Source organism: Amblyomma mixtum, chromosome 4, assembly GCF_055824585.1.
Source record: "Amblyomma mixtum isolate Tamu chromosome 4, ASM5582458v1, whole genome shotgun sequence".
Classification (NCBI taxonomy): domain Eukaryota; kingdom Metazoa; phylum Arthropoda; class Arachnida; order Ixodida; family Ixodidae; genus Amblyomma; species Amblyomma mixtum.
Window position 1 is genome coordinate 107,356,200 of NC_143015.1, and position 13,788 is coordinate 107,369,987.

The 13,788-nt window shown below is 47.1% G+C and overlaps 1 protein-coding gene across 1 annotated transcript in view; it reads left to right on the forward strand.

Moving 5' to 3' along the window:
* LOC149347744 (uncharacterized) overlaps window positions 1–13,788 on the forward strand; it is an 85,250-nt gene that overhangs the window by 55,064 nt on the left and 16,398 nt on the right. The window contains exons 7-9 of the mRNA XM_089585665.1: window positions 8,791–8,903; window positions 11,485–11,642; window positions 12,901–12,999. Of these exons, the coding sequence (XP_089441791.1) occupies window positions 8,791–8,903; window positions 11,485–11,642; window positions 12,901–12,999 (370 nt within the window). The remainder of the gene's footprint in view (window positions 1–8,790; window positions 8,904–11,484; window positions 11,643–12,900; window positions 13,000–13,788) is intronic.

Below are 13,788 nucleotides of genomic sequence, written 5' to 3' on the forward strand. Positions count from 1 at the left end.
GCCCGTGTACTGTGCGATGTCAGTACACGTTAAAGAACCCCAGGTGGACGAAATTTCCGGAGCCCTTCACTTCGGCGTCCCTCGTAGCCCGAGTGGCTTTGGGACGTTAAACCCCCCTAAACCAATAAAATATAGCCCCTACTGCCAAGGGACGGGAGTGTTGAAGTTTCTTACAGTGCTGCCCCGGAGTAACAAAAAAGCACAGGATAGTGTCCGTTATGAAGGATAGTCACAACAAGGGTGAATAGGCCTCAGTAAAAATCGCCAGGGGAGGCTGCAGAAGGTGGCGTAGTTTTCGACGTGTTTTGTGGCGGGCTGGACCACCTCGGTCAAACATATTCCCCATCATTCGACACCTTTAGCAATACCGTGTTACCATTACCGTTAACGGAGTGCCGGGAGCCCGCCCACCGCCAGTCCGCACGCGCTGATTGGTCGCGATTGGTCGTTGGGGGAATTATCCCCTTTAAACTAGCACTCCCTGCTTTGTCACACTAGCGGAGTCATGAGAATCGGCCGACGCCATTGGCTGGAAGGGGGTCCTTTGACGGGGAGAAGTCGCTGCGTTCTTAAGTTGTATCCGACTATAGTTCCATTACGAGAAAAGCTTGTGGCGCGTGAGTGTGTGTTAGTGTGCACACGCAGATGGTACGGAAAATCCCAGCGATGGCAAAAAAAATAAAAAATAGGGTGACGTCATCAAGCGACCGTATGACGCGCAAAGCAAGCCGAGCACTGCCACTTCAGAAAATCCTATACATGTCGTTAGGTCCATATATACTCGCTACTGGGCGACCTACATGCGACGGCAGTTTTCCCGACATTCGTACCAATATTGTGACGCAACCGTTTGCCGTACAGCGTTGCGGGTGGCGTCATGCGATTTCTCGTTGCATACAGCTTACATGTGCTACCAAAGTTGGAGACTAGTTTGCGACAGGGATTCGAACCGACGACAGGTGGTGGAAAACATTTATTTGCAGATAAACTTCGGGAGGTGAGGTATGAGCTGACCCAAAGGGGGCCAGCCCTCACAAGTACTAGGTGGAGGTCCCTAGTTCGGGACCCCAGTGGCGTCGGCCGCTGCCCGGGCTCGCGCGACCAGGGCCCGTTGGGCCTGCAGGTCAGAGCAGCCGAGCAGGGTCGCCTCCCAGTCCTCCCGGGTTGGGTTGGGGTTAGGGGGGATAGCAGGGTTGGAGGGGCAGGCCCACACCATGTGGTAGATGTCCGAAGACTTCTCCGCACAGTGCAGACAGCTGCCAGAGAAAGAAGGGTCAAAGTGTTTTAGAGCTGCCGGGCACAGCAAAGTATTTGTATATAGGCGAAGCAGAAGCCGCTCCACCGCCTTTGAGAGACCTTTACACGGGCGGGGATAAAGACTATGGCCAGATTGATAAAGTAAAGAAATGTCAACGAGTAAGCTGGAGTGAACTCGAGTTCCTGATCGTCGGGGTCGGAGGGGAATGTCCGGTGAGAGAGCGCGCGGGCGGCGGCGTCAGCTGCCTCATTTCCCTCAAGGCCCATGTGAGCGGGAGCCCAAACGATACGCCGGTGAGCGGGGTCCCCGGTATAGACGCTGTTTTGGAGAATGCGGTAGGCTAGATACGGTACCCAGCCCTGCTCGACGTTCCGACATGCTCCTCGCGAGTCGGAAATAATAGTTTTTGAATTGGAATGAGATGCAGCCAACGCAATGGCGACCTCCTCCGCGTGTGTTATGTCACGGGCTCGGAAAGTAAGGCCGTTCACTGTTTTGGATTCGTGGACGACTGCGGCCGTGAACCATCCCCCATGGTGGGGGCCGGAGGCATCCACGTAGAATATGCCGGGTTTCGATCCATAGTGACGGGCCAGGGCTTCCGCCCGCGCCAGGCGCCGGCCATTATGGTCCTCACGGTTCATGTTCGCGGGAAGAGGGCGCACGTGGAGGGCGCATCTCCACTGGGATGGAATACGTACGCGCTCTTCCATGAGAGTGGTGTGTTGGAGGTGTAGTCGGGCAAGAAGGCGGCGACAGGACGATGTCTTCGAGAGACGTGTGTATTGGTTGGTCAAGTGAGCTTCCCGGAGCTCCCGAAATGTGTTCACCATGCCCAGCCCCAGGAGGCGCTTGTTGGAGGTGGTCACGGGGAGGTCCAGAGCCCGCTTAATAATTTTGCGGAGGATGACTTCGAGTGAATCCTCGTCTTGCTTCCGCAGGTGGAGGTATGGAGTCGAATATAGAATTCGACTGGTTACAAATGCATGCGCCAGCCGCAAGGCGTCCTTACATCGTAACCCCCCGCGCTTGTTAGAAACCCGGCGGACTAAACGGCCCACCTGGTCCCCCACCTGACGGAGTTTGGCCAATGTTGTTTCTGACCGTCTGTCTTGATGTATAAAGAGACCCAGTACCCGGACTTCAATTTTTTCAGGGATTGGACCTGTCTCAAGAGACAATGAAATTTTGGCTGTGCACTTTGGTGAGGGGCGTATGTGCACAAATTCAGACTTTTGGGTGGAGCATTGGAGGCCGCAGCGGCGAGCATAACGGTCCACTATGGTCGCCGCCTCCTGCAGGTTGGCCTCAATGTCTCCAAGGCAACCCTGTGTGGCCCACAGGGTGATGTCATCGGCGTACAGCGCATGCTGTACACCGGTGACAGCGCCCAGCTGGGCCGGTAGGCGCATCATAGCCAGATTGAATAAAAGGGGAGAGAGCACCGCATGCTTTCCCAGAATTTCATATTAAAACTGTGATGCTCCCGTTTGTCGTACTGACGCCTTCAGGGGAGTGTCCAGATAGAGTCTTTGTCAATAGTTTAGAGCCCAGGGGGTTTGCTTCTAAGCCTCGCAGTGGGACTCCTGTAACATTCGTGGCAGCCCTACCCGTTGAAGGAGGCAGGACCAGAAATCTTCTTACCTTCAGCAAATTTGGAGCGCTGGTGATGCATTACGAACCAGACAGTGTGCTTCAGAAGCAAACCCCCTGGGCTCCAAACTTTTGACAAAGGCTGTACATTCCAGCATTCCAAGTACAGTAATGCTGTCGCATTCCGACACCTAAACAGACTTTAGCTTCTCTGCCGATTTTTTTCGTCCGCTCAAGGTGGGGTGAAATACCCATTTCCCAAGAATTTCACCCCAAAGAAGCCGAGGACCAGGTCAGTGAACAGTTAGCAGTCATTGTATCACCGGTGGGTACCCGGCGGCACTGGGAATCGAACCCCGCACCTACTGCATGCGAGGCGGATGTTCAAGCCACTAGGCAACCGCTGGGGTCACGTGACCAAGTAATTGCCCTGGACTAGACGCGAGTAATTTCACAGACAGTGCATACCGTGAAGCTTTCCGGAACCTCACGGGGCAGCTTCAGCGGTCCTCCGGGTGCTCCCAGCTTCCCAAGTACTACGGCTGATGTACACAGCATGACCACCGCGAGCGCGAGCAGTCTGCGCATTCTTGAGCTGTTCATCAAAGTGAAACGTGTCCGCTAATGATAGCAGAAGTTGTCCTTGACGTTGTATTTTCGAGCGTAGAAACTCAGCCGCAATTTAATGGTTCTTAATTTTTTATCCAGAATTGCGTAGTGTCACTTTTATGCTTTTTTTTTCGTGCTAGTAGGCGAAAGATGCAGCGCCTCTACAGCGTCAAACACATTGTTTTGATCTCGCGTCCTCATGCAACTCAAAGCCTGGCAAACTTGCTTCGGGAAAGTAGAAAAAAGCAAGGCATAATCAGTGCGCGCGAATAACAACCATTGCAGAGAGCCGAGTAAGATTCCACTGGCAACGTGTACAGCCTGATAAGGTTGTACCGGGTAGGCACTACAATATATTCGTCGCCATGAGTTCAGTTTTTATTCTTTGCTCCTCGGCATGGCAGGACGGAAAAAACATGTCCGTACGACTTCTAAATATGTCTACGATTACAGACTGTTCCAATTTGGCCCGTAATTGGCCCTTCAAAATGAAGTTTCGTTAATCAAGTGAAAGACGCTTTTGCGGAGACGTTTTTAAATCGTTTTTAATCTCTTTAAATCGTTTTTAATCTCTTTAATCTCGTTTTTAATCGTTTTTAATCTCGAAATCGTTTTTATCTTCTTGTTTTTCATCTGCGCTAATAAAGTCACATTTGCCAGGAGAATGCAAGCTCTTCAGCTGTTGACGCAGCTTGCGAAGCCTTACGACATTGGTGCACACCAATTAATATATCTGTTTAGATGTAGTTCGAATATTGGGCGATTGGTGCTATAGTGGGATACAACTTAAAAAAATCAGCAGTTGTTAACAGTGGGCCATGGTCCTCGGCGTCCTGTATTACTCCGCTGGCCAATCGCAAAAGTAAACGAAATCAGCTTTTTAATGTTCGACTTTATTAAACAAGCCAAGTGTCAAAATTCTAGAGCTTATAACTTTTTACTCGTGATTACATTCTTGTTTAAGTGACAGGAGATGTTTTAAGAGCGGATTACTTTTTTGTCGTGGAGGAATTTAGTGCACCGGTCCTGAATGTGGGCGGAGCTTCATTGCTGACTTAAGCTGCATCCGACTAAAGACGCTTTGAGCATGATCTTTTGTTGCCGTCAAAAAAAATTACCGACGATTACGTTACTTCCTAATGCGAAATTTGAGCGCAGCAAATAAGCTGTTTCACCTTTTCGATAGATTGAGGCAAAGAAATCGAGCAACACATGTATGCGCTCTCACAGAGTTTTTTTTTTATTTTTCACACGTATTCCTTTAACAAAGACTCCACTAACAGTTCCTGACAGTCATGAAGGAAGCTTTGTGGTCGGAGAAATAGACTGATATATGTTCGACTTGGTACACCAATGCTTGATTCTCAAAGACGAGATCTATACAAGTGCCTCGCGAGGTTGTCACAGCCGTGGGACGCGTTACGAGCGAGAGGAACGGGATGTTCTCCCGCATAAGTGTTAGGAAATTGCTGTTTGTCTTTATGTCAATATTAAAGTCCCCCACTACTAACATCGGTGTGGATCGATGGACGGTTAATGCGAGTTGCAGGAAGTGCACGACGTCTTTCGTGAGTGCGGTAGGGGCGAAGTAGGCAGCTACTACCAGCAAGCCGTTGGGCAACTTTGCGGCGCACAGTTCGGCAACTTCATGTGACGTGCCAAACATTTCGACTGGTATTGCAGACAGACCTGTGCGCAAGTAGATAGCGACTCCCGCCGCTCTGTTGTGGTCTCTGCGAGCACCACAGCAGTATAGGAAATCTATGATTTCGAGAGGCTCTTCGGGATCCATCCAGGTTTCAGCAAAGCAAAGTACAGAGGAATGGCGCAGAATGTGATCGTGGTGTACGTCCTTGGCATGTGCGGCAAGGGAGCGTACGTTAAGAATGTGGTTGTGAATGATGAATCAAGTGCTGCCAGCGAATGACGCGTCCATTGGCTGTATGCGTGTGTTACTGTGTGGTTAACATGTTAAGCTTCGCCTGTAAGAGTGGAACGCGACAGCGTCTTGCAACGCTGCCAGGGAGTCCACAGAACGCCATCGCCAATTCGGCTGCACGCCTTGCTGGACGGTAAATTTATTTTTTGAGGAAAGGAAATGTATCTCTCTCGCATATCTGGGTGGACACCTGCACCTCGCCGTAAGGGAAAGGGGGAAGATGGGAGTGAACGAAGACGCCGTATTAGCTAGACGCGCCTTTGTTCATTCCAAACCATTCAGCTGGCATTACGGAGTGGCTAGCGTGCTCGTATCGCACTCCGGAGACCCTGGTTCGATTCCCCAACTCGACCAATTTCGTTCTCGGTTTTATTGATTTATGCGGTCTAACTAGAAAGATTAATTAGGCTATTTCATATTTATATTCTTGTATTTCTATCCATCGTGTTCTGTCATTAACCTGTCAATTGTTGGAACTGTCTAGGATGTTCGACACAATGTATATGAAACGAGCAACGTCTTACTGAGTGGGGAAGTGCGTGGTGGTGGAGGGAACGAGGCTTCGTACATATCTGTTATTGAGCGACGAATGTCGCTGTATTGTTCATTTGCCTGTTCGAGGGACTGTGGTCCCTTTTATGTACTTGTGGGTCCAATAAATTTCTCTTTATCTGTTTTTTTTTCAGCAGCGTCTCCTTCCGCGGACGCTGTTGTCGCTGCGGCGCGCGTCTTTCTTTTCTTTTCTTTTCTTCTGACCTCTTCATTCTCCTCTATATTAATTAGGCTAATTGATTAATTAAGCAATTAACTAAACTCAGTCCAACTTAGTTGCAGCATCACTATACGATCCCTTTGATTGGTTGCATGGTTACTAGCCAAAGTTGAATTGGCCCCATTTGAAATTCGCGCACTGTGACGTCACGAGCATTTCGACCAATTGAAAAGCGTTACATTGGGGGCGGAGCTGGTTACGAGGCCGACGCCGACGACGACGCGAAACCCAGGAACGGACGCCAAAGAGCTGCGCTCTAAAAAAAAAGTTTTTGCGTCGTCTTACTAGATAAATTGCTTTATAAACGGAGTATGCACCGGATAGTGTTAAAACTTAACTGCTGCTAATCAAGGGTATGCAAATTTAAAGGATTCGCCAAAACGGCTTTTTTACAGTATTAAGTCAAGATGATGGAAATTTCTTTCCTTTTTTGTTTTCCCCTTTTTCCTTTTGACACACGCTAGTACTGGAGATGAAATTATCACGAGACGTTCCGAATCTCGTTTCATGCAACGAAAGCTTGAAACCACGTCGGCATAAAAATTAAACAAACCTCACTTTACTCCGAGTTATCCTTTTATTATATTTTTTCTACCGAGTTCAAATGTCCGAAAACATCCGTTCATATCACCCTTTATAGCCGCAACACACTGACATCGTGCACCAGTTTCATGAAGCAACGTGGGACATGGCAAGTAATATGCTTGTTTTCGGGTGACTCACGCCATGTATACGCTACGCGCGAGAAATATATACGTGTGGTTCGTTAGCTGTTTACCATTGGTCGATCGGGACAAGTGTCCTCTTTTTTCAAATGGAAAAATGAATGCCTGTGTGCCTCTTTTTTTTTTTTTACTTAAAAAAGTTAGGTCGCGCTTTTAGGAGCCGACAGCAACAATTACTGAGGGGGCCATATCCAGTCGATCGATCATTCGCGGAGTCTGCTGTAATGGAGATGCTTTAGGAGACGGCCACACTTTTACCGTCAAGTGAGTAATTTCTATCGCCTTTGTTTTCCTGAAAGGGCAGGAGAGAAAAGGATAGTGTGCTTGCGGTTGGTTGGTTTATGGGGTTTAACGGAAAGTGTATTTGTCGTGTCCCCTTTTCATTTGTATACCAACCCTCCCCCTACCTATAATTCTCCGCTCGTGGCAGGGCGGTTGTTGCAGCGATAGCAGCCAGGCCAAGGCCCGCACATATTCCTGTATTCTCTCTTCTTTCAATCTTTACTATTACCACTCCCATGTCCTTCTGGATTGTTCCTTACAAAACCTTTTTACATAGTCTATAGACTGCCTATAGACTTGTCTATAAACTTTACCTATACAGTTTATAAGACAAATCCTAATGACTAGTCGATAGACATACAAATTGGTTTATGGTTTACGGGGTTTAACGTTCCAAACCGACTCAGGCCATGAGGGACGCCGTAGTGCAGGGCTCCAGAAATTTCGACCACCTGGGGTTCTTTAACGTGCACTGACAAGACATACAAATTGTACAGACAGTTTATTGATTTATTTATAGACAAAAGTTTATATTCACAATCCGCAGACAGAACTCTGCTAAAGGTGTGTGGACATAAATCTACAGATAACTACAAACTCTGTACAAACTGTATAGACATACAAATTGTACAGACAGTCTGTAGTCAATCTGTAGATTTATGTCCACACACCTTTAGCAGAGTTCTGTCAGCGGATTGTGAATATAAACTTTTGTCTATAGATAAATCAATAGACAAAAAGAAATATCTATATATAAGAAACCTATAGAAAGTCTAAAACCACTTTTATAAAGGGTATCAAGCTTCAGAAAACAATCTAGAGCTTCAAGTTGGCCTTGACGAGGGTGGGTAGGAAGGTAGTCTCGGTTAGACACCTGGTTAGACTTAGGGATATTTGGAATCCCGGTGTTTAGTGACTTTAAAATGCACCTTAAAATACTACACGTACGTTGGCGAAGTTTGTCGAGTTAAAATTTGCTCTTCTTTGAGGCTGCCAGAACTCCAGCCCGGGCTGGGCCGGGACCTCAAAGTAAGGCCTGCGAAGTGCTCTAACGACTGGCTCTAGTTTTCCAGAGCTACCGGTGCTGCACTCAAGCCTGTGGCGTTCAGCACATACATCGGTCCCTGGCAATGATGTGGAAGGTACTCGAGGACGAAATGGACGGCATTTTCAAACAAGGTTGCTTTTCAGGGTTGCTTCTATGCAGGGGTCAATCCCTCGAAGGCGTTGGTCGGAGAGGAATCACGACAGAACTTCATGCTTCCGTGGTTATGGTTTATGGTTTATGGGGTTTAACGTCCCAAAGCGACTAAGGCTATGAGAGACGCCGTAGTGGAGGGCTCCGGAAATTTCGACCACCTGGGGATCTTTAACGAGCACTGACATCGCACAGTACACAGGCCTCTGGAATTTCTCCTCCAAAGAAATTCAACCGCCGCGGCCGGGATCGAACCCGCGTCTGTCGGGTCAGCAGCCGAGCACCATAACCACTGAGCCACCGCGGCGGCTTTCATGCTTCCGTATTCCCGCGTTCCGGTGTTTCCGTGTTGTACAAGACAAGGGGAAATGAACCTGAACAGCCTTTCTATTTGGTCTATTCTGGCTTACGCAGCTGGTACAAGTCGTTCGTGCGGTATCCGGACAGCTACTGCTACACCCTGGACTACAGCCGAATCTCAAACGATTCCCACCCGCTGAGGAGGTGCCGTTACCCATGGGATTACGGTGAGTGAAGAAGGGGGGGGGGGGAGGGCTCATTTAACGCGAAGCATCTACAGGGTGTTTAAGGGAAGACTAAGTAATTTTCAAAAATATGTTTTTTATGGTTGGGTTGACTGGTCTTTCAGGAAAGGAAATGGCGCAGTATCTGTGTCACATATCTCGGTGGACACCTGAACCACGCCGAAAGGGAAGGGAGGAAGATGAGAGTAAAAGAAGAAAGAAAGAGGTGCCGTAGTGGAGGTCTCCGGAATAATTTCGACCACTTGGGGATCTTTAACGTGCACTGACATCGCACAGCACACCGGCGCCTTTTGCGTTACGCCTCCATAAAATAATGGCTTTTGCGGCATAGCATTACCAGTGTTGGAGGACACCGGAAAGCCGGTAGGTTGTGTGATGTAGTAAGCTAGTAAAGTAATTTATGACAATTAACTTTTTAACTATTACAGCTAAACAACTGGTTGCAACTAGAGATTTGTAGCCGGTCGTCATTAATAGCCTTAACAGTTTTTAGAATTCGGGTAGCGCGATTATCCTCGGTGCTGTGGCTCGAAAAAATTTGGCCGTCGTGACGAAATACATGCACTTTTGAAAAATATGCAGGCAAAGCAACCTTCCCAGTGCACGTAACTAGTCAAAAAATGCCAAATTTTGTCGAGCTACAGCGCCGAGGGTAATCGCATTTTCGAAATTCTAAAAACTGATATGGCTATTAATAATGACCGGCTACAAATCTCTAATTGCAGTTAGGCATTTAACTCTATTAGTCAGGAGGTTATGGCGCTCGGCTGCTGATCCTAAAGACGCGGGTTCGATCCTGGCCGCGGCCTTCGAATTTCTATGGAGGCGAAATCCTAGAGGCACGTCTACTGTGCGATGTCAATGCAGGTTAAAGAACCCCAGGTGGTCGAAATTTTCAGAGCTCTCCACTACGGCGTCCCTCAGCCTGAGTCGCCTTAAAAAGTTAAACCCCAGTAAACCGAACCTATTAGTTAAGAAGATAATTATTGAAAATTAGTCAACCAGCTTACTACATAAGACGATTCACCGGTGTTCTGGTGTGAGCCAACACTGGTATATTATGCTGAGAAAAAGCCATATCTTTAATTAAAAAACTAACTGTTGCGAATTACTTAGTCTTCCCTGAAACACCCTGTATACTAGCGCATATGGCCCTTCCATGAGTATACAAAGCGTACCGGCTTCAAAGGAAGCATGAAAGCGCGTAGTGTTCGTTGTGAACAGCGTAATTTTTTGTCTGACTTTTACTATCAGACCGTGGAAAAGACGAGCAAAAGAGCAAAAATAGATGAACCAAGGTACTGAACTGATTGTCATATACTTCTTAAAAGGCAGCACAGAACCAACAGGACAGAAAGATGTACCGCCAGTGTTGTGCTACGTGTTTCCTTCTTGAAAACGAGACAACACGGATAGTTTATATGCACAAGTAACGCACGAATAGCAAAGATAGGTCGAGCTATGTAAAACTTGCGCAAGAAAATGCACAAAAATGAAGGTAAGCGATAAACGGGAGCGAAAAATGGGATAACCTTCCGGATTATTATGATGAAAACATATATAAAAGTCACCGCTGTGGTATTCGTGAGCCCTGTGCCATCATAGAGCACGGAGAACGTCGAGAAGTTAGAAGACGATGTATGCCGTTACCAGCAGAAAGAATTGCAATTGCGTTGCGTGCTGTTAGCCTCGTCTTTGCCGATGTACTTTACAATGTCTTGAATCGTTGTGAAGCAGTATCTGTAATATGCTGCCACAGTGAGTGCATTGCAGGCCCCACTGAACACAACTGCACCCTTGCACTTTTCCGTATGCGTTGACCGCTTTCACGTACAGCTATAACTACCACCTTGAGCCAACGTTTCGACAAGAGGACTTGTCTTCAGACGAAGACAAGTCCTCTTGTCGAAACGTTGGCTCAAGCAACCTGAGGTTTTCCCCTCCCTTGTTCATTTTGTGATCGCCAAGGACCATATACCGCACCCTCTCTCTACCATGGACCTTCGAGAATGGTTTGATTTATGGGGTTTAACGTCCCAAAGCGACTAAGTCTATGAGAGACGCCGTAGTGGAGGGCTCCGGAAATGTCGACCACCTGGGGTTCTTTAACGTGCGCTGACATGACACAGTACACGGGTCTCTAGAATTTTTCCTCCAAAGAAATTCAACCGCGGCGGCCGGGATCGAACCCGCGTCTTTCGGATCAGCAGCCGAGCACCATAACCACTGAGCCACCGTGGCGGCCCTTCGAGAATGCTCATAGAAGTTGGTATACAATGCGTTTCATGCAGCTTTAGATGAGGCTTCCAAAAAGTGGTGTGTCGGAGACGTGTGAAACCTTGACATATTACTCGCTGCAATCTGGCAAAACTCATAATATCTTTTGAAATTATGACTGATCAGTTCATGATGCAAAATATATAATTCTCATAATTGTGACCAAGCGCATTACGTTAAATGACAGAGGTGGTTCAGAAACAGCCGATGCAATTTTCTTTCAGCTGGAAACAAACGTCGACGCGAATTTTTTTTATTTTCTCGTTCTTTCTCGTTGTCATCCTAGAGATGAACTCGGTGATCGGGTGGGACTTGGCGAACGTGCTGGAAGTGGACCCCTTCGGTGCCGACGCATCCGTGCACGAACACGACACGAACTCGGCCGAGCAGGCTCACTCGCTCTTCTTCGAGCCGCAGTCACGCTACATCATCCTCGTGGAACAGGTATACTCTGTGGTTTTTCTAGCTTTACCGTAGCATCACCCTGTCGCAGCATCCACTCCTTCACGCTCGCAGGCTTAAGCGGTGTGCATGAAGATGGTTTCCAATTTCAGCGCGAAAGCGCTACTTCACTAGCAGAAGTGAAAAACTAGAGGTATGTGTGAAGCCTCAGTCTTTGACCTTTGAAGGAGCGCCAGCGGCGGAGGCCTTGCGCAGTTGCGCAGCTGTACGATCCACCTGCACAGACCGCACCGACGTCTCTCTCATAGTTCTTAAAAGAAAAATCTGTAAACGGTTTAGAAAATTACCGTGTATTACACTTATATGCAGTGAAAGATTAGTAAAAACTGTCATTGTAGTTTTGCCTTAAATTAATTTATCTGCCTTCTTTTGGTAAAGAGCTTTGTGGCTAGTCTTTCCTTTAATGGTTTTAGGGGTTTAACGTCCCAAAGCAACTAAGGCTATGAGGGATGCCGTAGTGAAGGATTCCGGAAATTTCGACTACCTGGGGTTCTTTAACGTGCACTGACATCACAGAGTACAAGGGCCTCTAGAATTTCGCCTCCATCGAAATTTGACCGCCGCGGCCGGGATCGAAGCCGCGTCTTTCGGGTCAGCAGCCGAGCGCCATAACCACTGAGCAACCGCGGCGGCAGAGACTTTCCTTTGACAATTAGGTGAATTTTAATTAAACCGAATGGATAGCCCACAGGTAAAACACAGTCGCATGAGGGTCTCGTCAAATTATATCAGTGTGATGAGCAGAAAGCGAAGTGTAGGCGTTGAGGTGTTATCACTTGTCATCAAGTAGTGTCGTCGTCATTATCGGCCAATGACATCTGCTGTAGGATAAACGCCTCTTCAGTGGATAAGGTCAATCCACTATGTTATCCTAAAAGAGCATCGGTCGTCTACAAGCCCCGCCAATATCAATTTATTCGTTTTGATCTCAGCTGTGACACATAATTAACTCGCGTTTGTTCCCTACGCCACTCTCTTATCTTCCTGTCTCTAAACGATGCACCTATCATTGAAGAAAGGTAATTGGAAATGAGAGGATCTTGTCCTGAAACGAACTGAACTTACACCATGCTGATGGTCCCGTACGGCAAATTCACGAATGAGGACATTATTGATCGCTGTGTGTTTCACGACCAGTTTTCAAGTCTTTATCACCAGCAAATGCCTACATGGCCACATAGTGAGCAAATTAAAACACGTACTGAAGGGCCTGCAACGACCGCCTATGCTTCCCTCTCAGCAAACGACGTTGGCCCTGCCCAAGCCGTATCAGACCAAGTGCGTCAACTACGAGCTGATGAAGAGGTCCGACAAGTACTACGGCATGATGACGCAAAACGTAAGGCTGCAGCAACGGCTCAATCTGTTCGCCTGAAAGCCAGTGTCTAGAATTGCTGTTTGGAACACGTAAGAGACATTTTTTTTAAAATTTTATTTCAAACGAAAATATATTTACAAGGGTACAATACCCACAATGCTCTAGGACCCATAGCCAGAAGCTAGTTTCGGGTCCATCACAATATTGTACATTTTAAATACGGCACGCGAAGACGACACATTGCGTTCATAAAGTAAAAGTCACATTCTCAACAATTTAGAGATAAACAAAAGCAAGCGTGAGCAATACACACATCCTCACAAAAAGAAAAACAATACACCATAACTTCACATATTCATCAGGAACGTTTTCAAAGAATGCACAACGTTTCTTTTCAGTTTAATATAATCAGGTATACCATTCCCAATCAAAACTCCACTGAACTCTATTAGTCTTTGCCCGTAACTATTGCGATACACTGGTAACTTGAAATATTTGGCACTAGCCGCCTTAGTTTCCCTTTTAGGTCTTGTAAATATGCTATGCGGAAGTGGATCATTAATTTGTAAGATTTGGTGTATTGTCTGCGCTATCTTTAAAGTGAATATAGAGTGAAAAGGCAGAATACGGGTTGACTTAAAGAGCGGTTTGCTAGAGTCAGATAATTTTGAAGAAGTAATCATTTTTACCGCTCTCTTCTGTACATACATGGCCAAGCAGCATAGAATTGGTTTTTGGAACGCGTAAGAGACATACATGTCCAAGAAACATAGGTAATTGGCCCAATATTTCAAATGTGTTGGCAAAAAG